Here is a 21,095-nt window from a genome sequence, read left to right as displayed (position 1 = left end):
GATCTAAATCACAATACTGACCGTTGCATTCTATCTATCTTGGTTTTTATAATAAAAAAAAGTAGCCACTGATTTTTTCAAATAAACATATTGACATCCTCCGTATTTACATTTTATTTTTATCTACTAGCATTACTGAAGAAACATTGTTAGAAAACGGTTAGAAATTTTTTAGCGCATGCTTTTCGCCTCTATGATCATTGGTGGAAATTGGCGCCTTAATTTAAAATGTCTTAAATATAGTAAAACATTTCAGAATGAAAAGTTAAAAGTTTAACATATTTTAATGCAAGAGAAATAAATAAATTTTTATTATTATTATTATGTATTAATTTATTAATTTATTGTTATACTTTACTAACCAAATAATTAAAGTTCTACAAAATCACAATAATTAAATTAATTTAAATTAAATTCAATTATTTTCACAATAAATCGATTATTTCGGTAATTCATTTTTAAATCAATTTTTATTAGAAAATTCTAGAAGAATTTAATTATTTAAATTAAAAAATAAATAATTTATTAAATAATTGAATGATTGTTAAAAAATTAAATTCCATAATGTATTTTATAAACAAATTTTTAAATAATTGAATTCTTTTGACAAATTTTAATAACATTTTTTAAGAATAATTACATTTTTCGAGGAATTCGATTAAAATATTGTATCAAAAATAATTAAAAACCTGCGGTGAGTTTTATTATTTATGAAAATAATTAAAATTTTCCCAAAAATTTTATAAAAATTGTTCTAAAATAATTGAATTTTGAAGAAAAATTTTATTAAATATAAAAATACATGAAATTTTAACAAGAATTTTTTTTAAATTTTTGAACATAATTGAATTTCTGCAAAGAACTTTATTACTTTTGAAAAGAATTTTGTTAAATTTTGTTTAAATATCTGAATTCTTGCGACGAATTTTATAAAAATCTTTTTAAATAATTGATATTTTTCGAAAAATTTTATGAAATTTTTTATTTTAAATAATTGAATTTCTGTGAAAATTTTATTACTTATGAAAATAATTGAATTATTTCGAAGAAATTTTATAAAAATTTTGCAAATAATTGAATTTCTGTGAAATTTTGTCAAGAATTTTATTAAAAATTTTTTTAAATAATTGAATTTCGATGAAGAATTTTTATTATTTATAAAGATACTTGAGATTTTGACAAGAATTTGTTTTTTTTTTAATTTTTGAACATAATTGAATTTCTGTGAAGAATTTTATTCAAATTTATGAAAATAACTGAATTTTTGTGAAGAATTTTATTATTTTTATAAATAATTGAATTCTTTCAACAAATTTAATTCAAGTTTATAAAAATAATTGAATTTCGGCGAAGAATTTTATTATTTATCAAAATAATTGAATTCTTGAAAAGAATTGAATTCTTGCGACGATTTTTATAAAAATCTTTTTAAATAATTAATATTTTTCGAAAAATTTTATGAAATTTTGTATTTTAAATAATTGAATTTCTGTGAAAATTTTATTACTTATGAAAATAATTGAATTATTTCGAAGAAATTTTATAAAAATTTTGTAAATAATTGAATTTGATTTCTTGAAACGAATTTTATTATAATTTTTAAAAATAATGGCATTCTTGAAATTTTATGAAAATTGTGTTTTAAATAATTAAATTCCCGCGAAAATTTTATTATTAATCAAAATAATTGAATGTTTGCAAAGAATTTTATAAAAAAAAAATTTTTTAATTATTGATTTTTTTGGGAAATTTTTTATTAAAATAGTAGATATTGAAAATAATTGAAATTAAAAAATTTTTTGGAAATAATTGACGCGTTTGAAAGAATTTCATATTAAAATTTGTTGAATTCTTCCGAAGAATTTGATTAAAATTTTTTAGAATATTTTTAATCTTTTTGTATTTTTAATTTACTTAAAAATTTGTAGATTTTAAAATCAATGCGTTATTTTGTAGAATATATAAGCCTTTGAATCCACAAAAATATTTACAAATGAAAAAATTTATTTTCATAATTTTTTAGGCATTTTTTGAAATAAAAATCTTTGTTTTTAGGCTATAAAAATACCATTATTATTCAATTTTCTTATTAATATAAGTCTAAAAAAGTAAATTTTTATATAAATTTTTATTCACTTTGTTCGATGGTAATTAAATCAAAAAATTTTGTTCTAAGAATTTGTTTTTAAAATTTCTCAATGTAATTTTTTGAAAATATAATTGAATTTCTCAAAAGAATTTTTGTATATTTTAACAAAAAACCAATGAATTTTTTCGATGAATTTTAATTAAAAACTTTTAACATAATTTTTTTCTCCAAAATGTGAAAAATAATTATAAAATATAATTTTTTTTGTGTATATTTGAATTTTCCGAAATATGTAATTGAAAAATATTTAATTTTAAAAAATTAGAAGCTAATTTAAATTAATTTTCATTTTAAAATTTTACATTTTAAGAGTTTTTATTATACACTTTTTTTGATAATTCAATTTTCAAAATTTGCAATTAAAATTCTTCAAAAATTGATTTTTCAAAATTGTAACAAAATACTTGAAAGAAAAAATTTTCAATTATAAACTTTAGAAAATTTCAATTATTTAAAAAGATTTTTATATGTTATTTATAATTTACTTCGAGATTTTTATATTTTTTTTGTCGAAATTGGAAAAGGTTTTTACCTTTTTTTTTTTTTTTATGAAATATCAAGATGTACAGTCCTGTGCAGCGATGTCTTCCCAGGGATTTTTTTATCGATCGAGGGATTGATTATAGAAATAGGATTGAAAATTGAATCTACAAAGTTAGTTACGATTTTTTAATTATAAATAAATAAAAATTATAATAGAAAATTAGGATAATTATTGTTTAAAGTATAATCAGATGTCATTCACGGTAAATGGATAAATAAATAATTGAAAATTATGTCCTTTTGGTGATTCTTTTTTTAGTAACCGTGAATTAAATTTATTACTGTAATTAAGGTAAATGAAAGACAGTAATTTTTGAAAATGCACGTTTTGTATAACGAGTGATCCCCTTTAAGTGACCACGCGGCCTTGTGCTTTCTCTCTCTCTCTCTCTCGCACATTCACTGCTCCCACTCTTCAACCCCTATCGAACCGTTTTTCCCACCCCCTGCCCCACCGAGTCAGCTGACCCAGCTGATCGCGATCCACCCCCGGCCACCCGTCACCCGACGTGATGTAAGATTTGCGTCAGCAGAATTACGTCACTGTTGTGCCGCAGTTCCGTTCATCGATCGCCCTAGTGTTGTCGTCGTCGTCGTCGTTGGTCGTCGGCGCACACCTCCGAAAACATATGGCTGGTCAGTTCCGTCATTAATCCCCTACTTATATATATATATATATATATATATATCTATAAATGAAATAAAGACGTCGATTCGACGATGAAAACAAAAACCAGGACATTCGCACTCCGCCTGTAATTTTAAATTCAAAAGATCTATATATGCTGCTGTTGAAACAAAAAAAGATGACCGCATTGAGATGACATTCGGGTCAATGTAGTTTTGCTGTTAATTCGAGATTCATTAATAGAAACCGACTTGAGCTCTGTTGTTATGGGAAAGTGTAAATGGAGCATTGCTCCAAATTGAAGGAGATTAAAATGGATTCGAAATACATTTGAGAGAGGATTTTTATTTATGAATAATTGCCGTTACCTTTGATACTTCATAGACTAGATTTGCTTTATTTAAAAATACAGACGTCTTCTTTCTCTTCATGTAAAATTTACAATATGTGCGGCTAAATTTATTTCATTCACAGTCAATCGCCCTGTATTTCAAGGATTAATTAATTGTTTCACAGAATAGGAATAGAGTAGTGTGTTAATATTTTCAATCCTCTTATTTTTCAACTACTCAATAAAACATGAAATTAAAAATTATCTTATAAAAAATAACAATATGAAATTTCTCAAAAAGTACTACTTTTTTTACGATTAGATACTTTTTTTAGATTCTTCAAACAAAAAGCAACGTTTTTCCATGTTTGAAAATTTGCACTATACTTTAAATTCGCTAATTGCTGAAATAAACAAAATTAATTTTAAAAATGTTAATGAAATTCTTAGAAACAAATAATTTTCAAAAATTTTTCGAAATTCAATTATTAAAAAAGATCTTTCATAAAATTCTTTGCAGGCTTCACAGTCTGTCTCCTATTTTCCTAAACGTCCCTTTTTTAAATTTTGGTCCCTAAACGTACCCTATTTTCAAAATTTCCCCTATTTTTTTCGTCACAGAAAATCAATTATTTTCAATAATTTTTAAGTAATTCTGCAAAAGAATTCAATTAGCTTGATAAACAACAAAATCGCATAAATTCTTCCCATCAAATCAATTATTTTAAGAATTTTTGATGAAATTCTTTTCCAAAATTCAATTATTTTTATAAATAGCCAAATTTTTCGCCAAAAATTCAAATATTTTCAAAAATTTAAATGAAATTCCTTCCAAAATTTCAATTATTTTCAAAAGTTTTTCGCAATTCAATGTTTTTAAATATTTACTATTTTCATAAAATTTATCAACATATTTAATTATAGAAAAAACTTTTTCATACAATTTTACGAAAAGATTCAATTATTTTCATAAATAATAAAATTTCATTTACGAATTCAATTATTTTCATCGCAAAATTTCAAAAATCTTTAATACAATTTTAAATAAATTCCTTGAAAAATGCAATTATTTTAAAAAATTTTTTTAAAACTTGAGGAAAGAATTCAATTTTAAAAAACATTCAATTATTCAATAAAATAATAAAATTCGTTGCAATAATTCAAATATTTTCATAAATAAAAATTTAATTTGTCGCCGAAAATCAATTATTAAAAATTTTTAAGTAATTTTGCAGAAGAATTCAATTAGCTTGATAAACAACAAAAACCCCACAAAATCAATTATTCTAAGGAATTTTAATAAAATTCTTTTCCAAAATTCAATTATTTTGATAAACATCAAAATTCATCACAAGAATTCAATTCTTTTGAAAAGTAATAAAATACTTTGCAGAAATTAAATTATTTTCAAAATTTTTAAAAAATTCTCGTCAAGAATTAAATTATTTTCATAATAGATAGGGAAATTCTTCTCAAGAATTAAATTATTATAAAATTTTTTTTAAAATTTTTCTCAAGAAGTCAATTATTTTCAAAATTTTTAATAAAATTCTTCTCATGAATTCGATTGTTTTCAAAAATTTTTATTTAAATTCTTCTCAAGAATCTAATTATTTTCAAAAAATTTAATAAAATTCTTCAAAAAGTTTTCAATTATTTTCAAAAATTGGCATAAAATTCTTTAATATAATAAATTTCATTAAAATTTTAATTAAATTCCTTAAAAGAAATGAAATATTTTCAAAAGTTGGTAATACAATTCTTGGTTAAAATTAAATTAAGAAAATTTCTTGATAGAATTTAATTATTTTTAAAAAGTTTCACAAAATTTTTTAAATGAATTCACTTATTTTTAAAAATTGTGATAAACTCTTTGGAAAAATGTAATTATTTTCAGTACAATTTTAATTAAATTCCTCTTACGAACATAAATTTTCTTCGGAACAATTGACTTTGTATTTTTACAAATTTTATTTTTTTAATCTATTATTTTCATAAATAATAAAATTTTCCCAAGAATTCAATTATTCAATTATTTAATAAAATTGAATTTTAATTATTTTTAGTAAAATTTTAAATGAATTCTTCGAAAAATGTATTTATTTTTGAAAATCTTGGTAAACTTCTGTATAGAATTTAATTTTAAGAAATAGTTGATTATTCATTATTTTTTTTTTTGTGTTTAAATAACTTAATTCTCGAAGAACTTTCTAATAAAAATTGATTTAGAATTGAATTGCAGTTCAAATTTCAGATAATAATTGAATATTATAGAAGCATTATAGTGTGAATTTTTGGAAATACGTTATTTCAAAAGATTTTTTAAATTGAAGTCTTTGAAAATTTTAAGTGTTTTAAAAATGTAAAAATATTTAAATTTTTATGTTGAAATGAATTGATTTAAGTTTTGAATAATTTTATTCAAAAATACTAAAAAAAAATAAATGAATTTTGGAAGAATTACAGTTGAAAATGTATCTTATTATTATAAAATTACTGGTCCAAAATACTTTTAAAAGAATATTGGTAAAAAGCTAAAGAATTATTTTTTATTTTTTTCATCCGCCATTTTGAATTTTTTTAATTGACAAGAAATTTTATAAAGTTTTCTTGACTTTTAATTTTATCCACTTTCACTTCACTTTACTTATAGTTTTCATTTCACTTCACTCTACTTTACATTCACTTTATTTTCACTTCACCTCGATCTCACTTTACTTTCCCTTCACTTCGTTTTCATGTCACTTCATTTTTACTTTACTTCACTTTCACTTCACTTTGTTTTTATTTCACTTCATTTTCACTTTATTTTATTTTCACCTTACTTTCACTTCACTTTCACTTTACTTTATTTTCACCTTACGTTTACTTCACCTCAATTTCACTTCACTTTCACTTTCACTTCACCTCGATTTCAAGTGAAGAAAAGTGAAAGTGAAGAAAAGTAAAAATAAAGTGATATGAAAACGAAGTGAAGTGAAATTAAAAAATAACATCTTTTTTGAATCTTTTAAACCTTTTTCTAAACATTTTCACTTCAACTGATCATTAAAAGCAAAAAAGAAAAAAAAATAAATCGAAAAATAAAAAAATAGTTGGCACAAATTTCACTCTCAGAAACCTGAATCTTCTCTCGAGGTTGAAGGTTGCAGATTTTAATTAAGATGCTCATTTAGCTAGTTACCGATTGATGACTTCGATTTGACTGGCCTTCACAGTTTTGGTACATGTAACGATCGAGAAACGTTTTCAACTTCCCCATCGTCCCTGAGACAAGTCAAAGATAGTCGAGAATCGTTATTAGCCTTCTAACCTACTTTTTGTCCTCCATCAAGTAAAAGTTCCTCCACATCCCAAAGAGAAGAAGATAGGACACAAACGCCATAGAAATTTATATAATGAACAAATAAAAAGCAACCACACAATATAATTTATTTCACCCCACGATTTTTCCCATCGCAAACTTATTTCATCCAATCTCACAATCTTTAATTGGAGAAATCTCTTAATTTTATATTTTATATCAACATCTCACATTTCCTTATTTCATTTTGAATTTTTCTATGCAAATAAAATATTATAATTATAAAAAAATTTTTCAAAATTAAAATAAAAATTTTAGATCTTTTAATTAAACATTAAATATACAAGAATTATTGTAAATTATTTCACTTTCCATTCCAAATGTATGCAAAATAAAGCATTAAAAATTTAATTAATAATAAATACTTAAAAAACAAAATTTTCGATCGAAAATCAGATATAATAAATGCTCGACGCACAAAAATATTGATCGTAAAATTGTACATTTTTTTAATGCGCACGATAAGTTTTTTGTCACAGCGATTTTTTTTCCTTTGCCTCGAGACAAATTTTTATAAATACTTTCTGATGTGAAATAAAAAATAATTTTACGAGAAAAATAAATAAAAATATATTTCTTAAACGATTATTATATAGTGATAATTTATATCCTTTATTTCTTGATTGATATTAATTGAAGTTATAAAAGTATATAGAGAAAATATAGTTTTCCTTGAAATTTATTTAATAATGTACGTGAAAAGTACAAGTCACGAGGAGAAACGAAAGACGTTCGATAAAAATGCATTTATTGTTGGAAACGTTGGAAGAATAAATGCTATAGACTAGAAGGAGACCGAAGGGTGGGGGAAGAAGCATATCACTAAATTCACTTGTTTCTGGTCACAGAGCGACGTCGACAACGATGACTGTACAACGACCGAAATAGCGTCTTCGTCCTTGGGCTGTATGACGTCGACGAGCGGTCGATTCCGAACGGAGGCGACGGTGACGTCAATTGACGCTATCGTCGGTCGTTGTTTCATCCCCTTTCTTCACCCTCCAGCTGGTGGGAAAACCGACGAACGTTTCGAGATCAGGGCTTATGGGTTGAACATACCCATAGCAGTGTTAGGTCAGTTTCCTTTTCTTCTTTTTTTTCTCCTTTCTTCATCGTTACATCAGTCGAATTGGCTTATTGAAAAGCATCTCGTCATACATTTACCGTAAGGCTCATTCAAATTCATTTTTATTTAATCTTCCTCATGTTTTGGTCGAAGGACGGGAATAATTAACTTAATAATTTTAATATATTACACCAAAAGATAAACTTCATTATGGCATCTTCCAAAATCATCCTATTTTTCTATTTAAATAGAAAAACACAGAGGGAGTAACTTTTGTTGATCCTCATTTTAACACATTAAAATAAATAAACGATGAAGAAATAACAGGATGGTCACAAGTTTCAGTTTATCAATTTCCCTGACAATTTACTAACATTAAAATTATTTTCCCTGACAACATTTTTTTTTTACAGGAAAATATGAATGTTTACGGATAATGAGTAAAATTTATGAATTTTAATAATTTTGAAAAATTACAATTTATAATCCTTTCTGAATTCAATTATTTTCTATAATTTTCAACTAAACTTCATCTCTAAATCAAATTATTTTAAATAATTTTCCGATATTTCTTCAAGAATTAAATTATTTAAATACGGAAATTCAATTTTTTTATAATTGAACTATCTATATTTTTTTCTTCAGTTTACTAAGGTATAATATTTAAAAAAAAAATCAAATTTTTGAAGAATTTTAATTGTAAATATGAGTTTAAAAATTTACAAAAATTCTCGACAAAATTTCAATTATCTTTATAAATAATAAAATTTTTCTCCGAAATTCAATTATTTAAAAAAATTTCAATAAACTTCTTGTTAGAAATTCAATTATTTTTAATAAAATTTTCATCAAATTTCTCAAAAAATGAAATTATTTTTGAAAATCTTATTAAATTTTGTCAAGAGAATTCAATTATTTAAAAATTTGTTCATAAAATTCTTTATGAAAATTAAATTTTAAGAAACATTTACTTATTCAATAAATTGTTTATTTTTGTATTTAAATAATAATTGAATTCTCGTAGAATTTTCTAATTAATATTGCGATTTAAAAATGAATTTTAATTAAAATTTTAGATTATGATTGAATATTGAAAGCATTATATCGTGGATTTTGAGAGATTCTTGAATTTTAAAAGGGTTTCGAATTAAAATTTTTGAAAATTTGAAACTTTTCATACTAATTAAGAATTTTGCAGAATTAATTTCTTTCAAAATGTTTAATAGAATTTTTTTAAATTCAGGCTTCACACTCTGTCCCCTATTTCCCTAAAAGTCTCTTTTTTCAATTATTTTCAAAAGTAATGAAATTCTTGGGAAAAATTCAATTATTTTTATTTTTACAAATTTTAACGAAAATCTCGTCAAGAATTCAATTATCTTTACAAACAGCAAAATTCTTCGCCAAAACAATAAAATTCGTTGCAATAATTCAAATATTTTCATAAATAACATTTAATTCGCCGCAGAAAATCAATTATTTCCCAAAATTTTTAAGTAATTTTGCAAAAGAATTCAATTTTGATGAACAACAAAATCGCATAAATTCTTCCCATAAAATCAATTATTCTAAGGAATTTTAATAAAATTCTTTTCCAAAATTCAATTATTTTGATAAATATAAAAATTTATCATAAGAATTCAATTATTTTGAAAAGTAATAAAATACTTTGCAGAAATTAAATTATTTTCAAAATTTTCAAAAATTCTCGTCAAGAATTAAATTATCTTTATAAATATATAGCGAAATTCTTCTCAGGAATTAAATTATTGTCAAAATTTTTTTAAAAATTCTTCTCAAGAAGTCAATTATTTTCAAAAATGTTAATAAAATTCTTCTCATGAATTCAATTGTTTTTAAAAATTATTATTTAAATTCTTCTCAGGAATTCAATTATTTTTAAAAAATTCAATAAAATTCTTCAAAAAGTTTTCAATTATTTTCAAAAATTGTAATAAAATTCTTTAATATAATAAACTTCATTAAAATTGTAATTAAATTCCTTAAAAGAAATTAAATATTTCCAAAAGTTGTTAATACAATTCTTCGTAAAAATTAAATTTTAAGAAACATTCGATATTATTTATTTTTGTATTTAAATAATTGATTTCTCGTAGAATTAAATTATTGTTTTTCGTACTTTTAACTAACAATTTTGTAGAATTAGTTTTTTAAAAAAGTTTAATTGAATAATAATTGATGTTATTGATTTAAAGTAGAATTTTAGTTAAAAATTTTAGAAAATGTTGATTGAATTGAAATGATACAAATAATTTTGAAAAAGTTACAGTAACAATATTCTTATAATAATAAAATAATTATTTTGTCTGCTGGTTATCTTTAATTATTATAAAACATAAAGAAATGGATTACTCCGAGTCGAAGACTCGGAGTGATCCATTTCTTTATGTTTTATAATAATATTCTTATAAGTTATTGAATAAAGATTTTCAAAAGTTTAAATGCAGAAAAAATGGTTTTTATATTCATTTTATGTTAAAATTTTGAAGATTGAAGCAAATGTACAGGCAGAAGTAATATTTAATTTTTAATCTTATTATGAATTTTTAGAAAATTAATAAATATTCAAAATGCAATTTATAAAGAGAAATAATATTTATTTGCATTGGAGAAAAAATGAGATTTGTTCATTTTTTTATAACGATAAATGCATCACTAGACAAATAAATATTTCTAATATCGAGAAATGAACATAAAACGAAATTTATAATGCTTAACGAAATAGAGTAATATAATTAGCCAATTTTTTCTTCTAATACAATTAACGAATAAACTGCGAATAATAAATGAAAAATCGTCTCTCTATATGTTGCTCGATTATTTATTTATATATAATCATAGAGAGACTGAAACCTAATGGTATACATTTTTCAATTATATACTTTTGTTATTGTTGACCTATTATATTTTTTTTCAACTCGAGACTAACTAGATTTTCTGTTCGTGGATTAATTTTTTTCTAATTAAGCAATTTTTAGAAAATATATTCCTTCATTTATAGTTTTTTTTATGGAGAAAAGTTATAAAAAATTTTACAAACTGTAACAAATTCCTTTTTGAGTTATATCTGTGTTTTATAATAATCGATTGAACGAATTTATTGCCGATAATATAAAAAAAATATCAATATTCATAAAATGTTTCGAAAAAAATCCAATATTTAATAAGATTTTTATAAAAGACAGAATTTTTCTGAAAGATTTAGTGGAACTTGGAAAACTTGATGTAGGTACATAAATTTACATAAAGAAAAAGTGGAAATAAAATTTTGTGGATAATGATTTATTGTGAGTTTGTAGGTCTATTTTGGGCGGAGAGCTGATATGAGGATACTCATGCGACTGTCAACGGCGGTTTGTCTCTAAAAGAAAATTGTCTGGCCGTCTTACAACGCTTACATAGCGTCGTAAAAGGTGCAAACGTGTGACGGAACGTGACCACTCGTTCACGTCTTTGTACCCTGGCCAAAGTAGTCAGAGATCGCACGTAACTCGCGCCTGAGTATATTTAGTTCGCAGGGTAGTAAAGATACTTATATTCACTATCTTATTGCTTATACCATTGAGATGAGTCTCAGTCGAAAAAATTATTTCTCCAACAAATATCAATTATTTCTTAAAAATTTAATTTTTTTTTTTTTATTTAATCAGTGTTTTATTTAATCTACTCTATTCTATTTTATTTAATCTATCTATTCTATTTAAAATTTGAAAATTTTCTATACTTTTTTTTTGTTGGTATTTTCTCTTTCTCGCGTGGAGAAAAAATCGACCTAAATAGCGAGAGAGGATGGTTGGAAATTCGGTAACGTCTATGCTCGTGAAAAATCCCGGATGTTAGCCGAAGAACCAGGTAGTGCGCTTAAAGGAACGTAGGCATCAGTCTACGCCAAGTATGTACATAAGAAAAAAATAACCGGCTTCTATGTATGTACTCGGCCTGATGCCAGAGTAAAATTAGTCTTGTAACGAGTCGATTACCTATAGACCTGTAAATGACGATTCATCACTTTCTGAAGCGCGTGAAAATTTCAAACAATTTCTTTTCTCTCATCCTCATGAATATATTTTCAAAATCAATTTTCATGTTTCAAATGAAAGATTTTTTCAGGCTTCGCACTCATCTACTAAAACCCACTATTTACTACTTTTTTACGTTCTGATACTATTTTTTCAAAGAAATTCAATTATTTAAAAATATTTTTCATAAAATTCTTCACAAGAATTCAATTATTTTCATAAATAATAAAACTCATCGCAAAGAATTTCAATTATTTTTAATACTATTTTAAGTTAATTAAATCTAAAAATTCAATTATTTTCACAAATAAAATTTTCCACAAGAATTTAGTTTTTTAAAATAAAATTTTCATATTTATTATATTTCGAAAAAATTAATTATTAAAAACAATGTTTTTCATTAGAAGAATTCAATTATTTACAAAAATATTAGAATTTTTCGCAGGAATTCAATTATTTTCAAATATTTTAATAAAATTGTTCGAAAGAAATCAATTATTTTAAATAGAATTTTAATTAAATTTTTTTGAAATAATTCAATTATTCTTTTAGGCTTAAATAAAATTCTTCCCAAGAATTCAATTATTTACATAAATAATTTTTCAAAAGAATTCAATTATTAAAGATAAATAACAAAATTATTCCCGAAAATTCAATTATTTTCAGGCATTTTAATAAGATTCTTTGCAAAATTCAAGTATTTTTATAAATAAGAATATTCATTACAAGAATTCAATTATTTTCATAAGTAATAAAATTCTGCTCAGGAATTCAATTATTTTTGAAAATTTTAATAAAATTCTTAGCAACTATTCAATTATTATTATAAATAATAAAATTCATGGCAGGATTTCAATTATTTTGAATACAATTTAAAAGGAATTGATCGTCAAATTTAATTATTCTTAAAAAATTTAATTTCAATTTCTCAAAAAAATCAAATATTAAAAAAAAATGTTTTCTTTAAATTCTTTAGAAGAATTCAATTATTTACAAAAATATTAGAATTTTTTATAAGCATTCAATTATTTTCAAATATTTTAATAAAATTGTTCGAAAGAAATAATTTATTTTAATATACAATTTTTTTTGAAATAATTTTTTTGAAATAATTCAATTATTCTTTTAGGCTGGAATACAATTCTTCCCAAGAATTCAATTATTTACATAAATAATTCTTGGAACGAATTCAATTATTAAAGATAAATAACAAAATTATTCCTTGAAATTCAATTATTTTGAGGCATTTTAATAAAATTCTTTCCAAAATTCAATTATTTTCATAAATTAGAATATTCATGACAAGAATTCAATTATTTTTAACAGAAATAAGTTTTTCCTTGGAAATTCAATTATTTTAAAAAATTCTGATAAAATCGTTTGCAAGAATTCAATTATTTTCATAAATAATAAAAGTTTTTTTAGGAATTCAATTATTTTCAAAAAAATTTAATAAAATGCCACACAGACATTCAATTATTGTCATAAATTTTAATAGAATTCTTTGTAAAATTGAATTATTTTTAAAAACTTTTTGCAATTCAATGATTTTCAATATCTACTATTTTCATAAAATTTCCAAACAGAATTCAATTATTTTAACAATTTTTTGTAAAAATCTTCTTAAGAATTCAATTATTTTCATGAATAATAGAATTCGTTCCAGGAATTCAATTATTTAAATTTGCATAAAATTAGTCGAAAGAATTAATTTTTTTAAAAATGTTTATAAAATTCTTCGGAAGAATTAAATTATTTTTATAAATATTTAAAGTCTTTGTTTGGATAATAAAATTCATTGCAGGAATTCAATTTATTACCATGGATAAGAAAGAAGTAAATATTTTTGATGAATATTCATATTTTTTTAAACATTTCTTATTGTACCGGACATAGTTAAAAAACATATAATAAACTTTCTCACAAGTGGTAATAAAATGGTTTATCAAAATGCATCACTATTTGCAAGAAAATTATGTCCTTGAAGTTAACGTCGACGGTCAGCGTTGAAAATTTTTTAATTTGCCTATAAACATCCTAAGAACTCAAAAAGTTTCTAGTCACTTTTTTAATTTAAAATCTTTGAAAAAATTATCTGCTTCTTTTGAGTTTTGCAAAAAAAAAAAAAATTGTTTTTCACCTGAGACCTATAGAAAATTAAAAAATAAAAAAATCTAAAAAGAAATTATATAAAAATGAAATTATTATGAAAATTTGTGTGTTTACATATTTTTGAAAAAAGATACAAGAAATTCCATATATGAAATATACATAATATTCAATGTGTTTGTTAAGCACATATATACATTTATACTTTCTAGTATTCTTAGCTTCAGCTACCGTCTGTAACACGTCTAGAATCTTACGAAATGTAAACACTCGCTTTAATAAGAGTCTCACTTTTCGAAATACAAACAAATTATAAGCAGAGTATTTTACAGCTTATATTTTAATTAAAAACAAAATTTCTTTTCATCTTATGTACCTTAAAATTATATAAATTTAAGGTCAAGAATTTTTTTTTGTCGAAATATTTTACAACTTATTTTATTGATACTTCTGTCACGAGTGAAAATGAAGGTACGGCTACATTTTTAACTATCAAGTACATTGCAAAATGAAAAAATTAATTTTACTATCTTTGAAGCTTTTTTTCTGAAAAAAATATTGTTTATTAAAAAAAATTTTTTTTTTTTTTAATTTTATTGTTTTTTTTTTATTTTATGTTGAAAATGCTAACAATTACCATTGTTATCTATTGCATTTTTTTATATGGAAATTCGTTTGTTTATTTTTCTAACTAATTTGAATTTTATATTTTTTTATTTAAAAAAATTATGTTTTGAATTTAGTTAGAAAAATAGTTAAACAAATGAATTTCAATAAAAAAACATCCATTAACAATGATAATTTTGAGCATTTTCAACCTAAAAACAATGTTTAAAAAAAAAGGCTTCAAAAATAATGAAAATCAATTTTTTCTTTCGGAAATTTTGTTGTGGATACGAGAACATTTTTTCTGTAAAATTAAGAATGAATTTTCAAATTCATCAACTTTTAAGAAAAATAGAAATTTAAAAAGGGTCAAACTTTTTAAAAAATATTTTTAAAAATAGTTTTTCAATTATATAGAATTTAAAAATTTCTAAACAATGAAAATTTGGTAAAAACTCTTTAAAAATAATTGAATTTTTGAAAAATATAAAAAAAAAATAATCAACTTTTTGAAAAATTCTATTTAAAAATTTTGAAAATGATTATTTTCTCAAAAATTTTAAAACAGTTTGTAAAAAATTTTAATGTTATTTTTTATTTTATGTGTTTGAATTTTTTGGATTTTTTTTTTTTTTTTTTAATTGAAAATATTGAAAATAATTGAATTTTGAAAAATTAGAATGAATTCATTTATTTTCAAAATTTGCAATTAAAATTCTTCAAAAGTTGATTTTTAAAATATTGTAATAAAAAATACTTTTAAAAAATGAATTATTTTTTATTAAATTTTATAATACTTTGTACAATTTCAACAAAGGAAATGAGAGAAAAATAACTTTTTTTTTTCTTTCTGAGAAATAAATTTAATAAATAAAAATTGACAAATTGAAGAAATTTAAAAAATAAAATTTTCTGGTGCATTTTTGCAGTCAATTTTAATAAGTATACGATGTATGTTATTAAATCTATTAATTATATAATTGGCGAAAGTAACATAAAATAAAATAAAATAAAATCGATTCATCTAAAAGGAAAAGGGAATTGTTGAAAAATCAGTATATAAAATAAATGTGGGGCAAAGTAATAATTTCCTATTCCACTATTGTGCTGTCTTCACTTATTGCACTCAATAATCAATATGATATCGATCATCACTTCCTTACTTGAACGAAGAAGGAGGTTTACATTTAAAGCATTTATAGACGAACCAAAGTTGAATGTGTATAAAATATACGTATATATATTCAATGTACAATGTAGAAATTGAGGCAAGAGGGAAATTAAATTCAACTTTTAAATAATTTATTTATTTATATACTAAAAATAACATAGTTCAAATGCAAAATTAATAAAGACTTTATACTTTTATAATATTTTACCAAAAGGGAAAAAGAAAAAAAACTTATTTTAAAATTCATACAATTCAATTAAGTTTAGTTATAACGTTATAAATTAATTTTAGAATTTAGTTATAAAATTCTTATGATTTTAACCAAAAAATACATATTTTAGTTTTTAAATTATTCATTTGAAATATTTTTATTTTTCTTCTTTTAAATATTTTAAATACTTAAACTATTTTAATGAACATTTGTTTGAAATGGTTATTACATAGCAGCAATATATATATTTAATCACACAAGTTAAAAGTTTTTTCAAACAAAAGTAAATATTTTATTTAAAAGAAAAAATTACAGCAGTTAAACGTTAAATTATATTTATTTTCTGCTGGTTAGATTTTTACCGTATGTTTAAAAGTATAACTGATTTTATATTTTTTATATTTTTATAATAATTTATTCATCAGAATTCAAATAAGAATTCTATTGGATTTCATTTTTTTCGTTAGAAATTAAAAATTCCGATTTTATCTGGAACCACTATTTACTACTTTTTTACGATTTGATACTTTTTTTTAGATTTGTGACACTAAAAGCAACTTTTTTCTATTTTATGAAAATTTTCATTACTTTGAATTCGCTAATAGTGAGAATAAACAAAATTATTTTCAAAAATTCAAATAAAATTCTAAGAAGCAATGTAACAAATTTTAATAAAATTCTTTTAAACGATTCGACTATTTTCAAACTATTTTCGAAATTCAATTATTATTTTCAATATCTACAATTTTAATAAAAAATTTCTCAACATTAGGATTTGAATATTTGAAAAATTTGTTTAGAAAATTCTTTGCAAGAATTCAATCTATTATTTCAATAAATAATTTAATTTTTACAGAAATTCAATTATTTAATTCATTTCATTTCAATTACTTTATTTAATTTTAATACAATTTTTAATGAATTCTTTGAAAAATGCATGTATTCTCGAAAATTTTTGATAAATTTCTTTTTAAGAATTTAATTTTCAAAAATATTCAATAGATTATTTATTTTTGTATTTAAATAATTTAATTCTGGTAGAACTTTTTAATTCGAATTAATTTATGATTAAAATTTAAGATAATAATTGAATATTAGAAGCGTTATAGTGTGAATTTTTAGAAATAATTAAATTTCAAAAGATTTTTTTAATTAAAATCTTTGAAAATTTGAATTGTTGTTAAAATGAAATAACATGAAGATATATCGATAACTCCGAGTCTTCGACTCGGAGTGATCGATTTCTTCATGTTTTAATATAATAATTAAAGATGACCAAGTGATAAAATTGTTATCAATTCAATTATTATTTTCAACAATTTTTAACTAAAATTCTTCTTAAAATCGATTATTTTTAATAATTTTTGAAAAAAATTCTTTGACAATTTTGCAAATTCATTTGTTTACAATATTCAATTTTACGAAACTTCAATTATTCGTAAATTCTTCAATTAAATATATATTTGCAAATAAAAACTTCAAATAATATTTTTAAAAAATCCGCAATTACACTTTCTCACAAAAAATTAATTCCACAGAATTGTTTGTTAAAAATATGAAAAATTCAAATTTTCAAAGATTTTAATCTGAAACGTTTTCAAAATTCAATTATTTCTAAAAATTTAAGCTCTAATGCTTTTAATATTCAATTATTATCTAAAATTTCAAAAAAAATTAATTTTCAAATCAATTTTTATGAGGAAATTCTACTAGAATTCAATTATTTAAATATAACCAAAAAACAATTTATTGAATAATTGCATGTTTCTTAAAAATAAATTCTCATAAAGAAGTTTATCAACAAATTTTAAAATAATTGAATTCTTTTAATGAATGTTAATAAAATTTTTATTAATAATTACATTTTTCGAGGAATTCGAATAAAATTGTATTAAAAATAATCAAAATTCTACCATAAATTTTATTATTTACGAAAATAATTGAATTCCTAATAAGAATTTTATTATTTATGAAAAAAATTGATTCCCTGTAATAATGTTATTATTTATGAAAATAATTGAATTATAGCTAAGAAATTTATATAAAATTTGTAAATAATTGAATTTCTGCGTGAAATTTTTATTTTTTTGTGAAAATATAATTAAAGGTTTGTGTATAGAATTTTATTAAAATTTTTTTTTAATAATTGAATTCTTTTGAAAAATTTTATTACAATAGTAGATATCTATTAAAAATCATTGAATTGAGGGAAATTTTTGAAAATAATTGAAATTTTGTCAAGAATTTTATTAAAATTTTTAAAAATACATTGAATTTTGGGGAGGAATTTAATTATTTCTAAAAAGAATTGAAATTTTGACGAGAATTTAAAAAAAAAATTTTTGAACATAATTGAATTTTTGCGAAGAATTTTATTACTTTTGAAAATAATTGAATTTCTACAATCATTTGTAATTTCTCTAAAATTATCCAAATTATATCGTGCAATTTACGGACTTTACGGACCTTTTTTTAAAAAAAAACGGACTTTTACGGACTTCAAGCAAAGTTACGGACTTTTACGGGATTTACGGACCTGATTTGAGCCCTGTAAATTTTATTCTATTAGGTTCCCTAACAGGAAACGAATATTTGGGGATGTCCGTTCCATAGGCTTTAGTATATCAAATAAAAATTCTAGTATGCTGTAATTTTTCTACAGTCTTTTCCAAACGATATGTCTTTGGGATTATTTATGACTTGAACATCCGGATCTTCAGTAGGACATCCTAGGGACGTCGAATTTGGATAGTAAAGAATATTCGAAAATTATGACATAGTCTATCAGAATTTCTGAATGAGACTATAAGTCGTTGGGAAGTCCTGGAATGTCCATACTGAACATGTCTTCTACTTTAGGAGGAGGTCTCATTTTCCGAGGGGAAAAATGAGAAATTCTAATCTAATTCATCCAGTGAACCTTTAATTCAGTTGATTTATGTCAAAATTGCAAAAAATCGATCAAAAAATATTTTGCAACACCGCGAAATGAAGAGGATGAAACTTGAGAATGAGAATGCTGGAGGCGAACCAGTATATTGGTGAAGACTTAATGACCCAAAATATACTTGAACCACACATAGTCTTTCACATATATAAAACCAGTCGTTGTCTATAGCATCTTCATCCTAATCTCTCTCCAAACATGACGTAGGTCACGTGAATGCAAAAATTCCTCATATAGGAAAAGAATTTGCATATAATCACCATCACCAAAAAAAGCAATAACCACCACCACCACTACCACCACCATCACCATCATCATCTAAAATTGACCAACCAGTATTGCATTATTCGTTGAAAGTGAAACACAACGTTATCCTTATTGTCCGTCACTTACACTTGTTCCAATGATCGTGAGGTTGGCTCCCGAGATGATCGACCGACTCAAGATCCTGATGGTGATCGTGATTGTTGTTATTGTCGGCTGCTAGGGCAGACGGAGGATGGTGATGGTAGGACGTTTGCACGTGGTGATTCCTGGCGATGGGGCGGTGCGTCGCTGCCGCGGGCACCGAATTTTCCGTTCCAGGATCCTCGACGGTAGGCATCGCACATCCGGTAATACCGTATCACGTACCCTCAGCTTAACATTTTGTCACTTCTTGCAAAAAAAAAAGGATCACTAACCAAAACAAAATTTCGAAAAAGAAGAGGGAAAACCGTTGAGGATATATGGATCTATCCCTTAAAGCGCGACAGTCACGTGTGGGTGCAGTTTCGAATATCGTTTCAGTTTTTCAACATCAGCTGATGAAGTTTGTAAACTTTGTACATTTTAGACATTTTGTACATTTAATACATTTGATAGATTTAATGCATTTGATGCATTTGATACATTTGATGAATTTGATGCATTTGATACATTTGATGCATTTGATACATTTCATACATTTGATAGATTTGATACATTTAATATATTTAATGCATTGGGAATTAAGTTCCTATTGTTGTTTCTGGTTATTCTATCCGTAAGTTGTAGTTTTTACGCGAAGTATGCGAGGTATGCGTAGTGTATATGCGAGGGTACATGCAGTGATCAATGGAATGTGATTTATTTTGATGTAATGAGCCGAGATCACACAGGACATGTTACCGACCTGCGTCCGTTGTGGTACAAGGATCCTTCCGGTCGAAGGGGTTCCTCTCGCAGGAAAAAGCCCCGTTGAGGAACTCGAGGATTTCGGCCCTCGGTACCCGCATGCAGGTCGCGAATTTATTCCTCTCTCACAAACTTCAAACTTTTTAGGAAAATCCCATAGAACTCGCGCATAAAGCACTACTTATACTGATGGTCCTTTTTGTTTTGAGGAACTTTTCACTTAAAATATTGATCACCAGAAAAAAAGAATTAAGATATCAGTGTCCTTGCTCACGAACTATTACACATATTCGAGAGGAGGAAACAACACACTGCCTTTTGCTAGAAGAGATATTGAGAATTGAGAGGATTTTGTCAGAGGGCTTGCACGAAAGGCCGGCCTCCGAGTAACTGAGTCTGGATCGCGCTTGGCGCGCCGCTATATTAAAACCGTACAGTGTGTAGAGTGGAAACGGCGCTTGTATGACGTCGCGAGTGACGTCATGAACCCGGGACGCACGCGGCAGATCGATGGACGAGGCACGCGCCCCCATTGGCTTGCTCCTCGATGATGCCACGGGATGACGTCATTCGCTGGCTCTAGAGCCACCCCACTCCACCCCAGAGAGGATCTAACGGTGGTCGCGGCGATGGGGTGGCTGCCGTCCCGCGCCTCCTCCCTCCTCGTCCACGTATATTATCTGCTCAGGAGGAAGCAGGAAAGCTGTGGATGGAGCTCGGAACTCTTTCGTGACGATGCAACTTTCATTCATGGAGAAGGCGACCCTTCGATCCG

The 21,095-nt window shown here is 23.9% G+C and overlaps 1 protein-coding gene across 4 annotated transcripts in view; it reads right to left on the bottom strand.

Annotated features, from left to right (window-relative positions):
* The window catches only part of LOC122501423 (probable nuclear hormone receptor HR38), an 83,180-nt gene extending 62,374 nt beyond the window's left edge, over positions 1-20,806 (bottom strand). For 3 of the 4 annotated variants that reach the window (XM_043610865.1, XM_043610866.1, XM_043610869.1), the window contains exon 1: positions 19,559-20,806. In XM_043610865.1, the coding sequence (XP_043466800.1) occupies positions 19,559-19,769 (211 nt within the window). In that variant the 5' untranslated portion in view covers positions 19,770-20,806. The remainder of the gene's footprint in view (positions 1-19,558) is intronic. The other variant, XM_043610867.1, reaches the window with a different exon arrangement.
* Positions 20,807-21,095: the final 289 nt, after the last annotated feature.

This window comes from Leptopilina heterotoma, unplaced genomic scaffold, assembly GCF_015476425.1.
Source record: "Leptopilina heterotoma isolate Lh14 unplaced genomic scaffold, ASM1547642v1 Lhet_21, whole genome shotgun sequence".
Taxonomy (NCBI): Eukaryota; Metazoa; Arthropoda; class Insecta; order Hymenoptera; family Figitidae; genus Leptopilina; species Leptopilina heterotoma.
The sequence above is the reverse complement of the archived record's forward strand: the minus strand, read 5'-3'. Positions and strand labels throughout refer to the sequence as shown.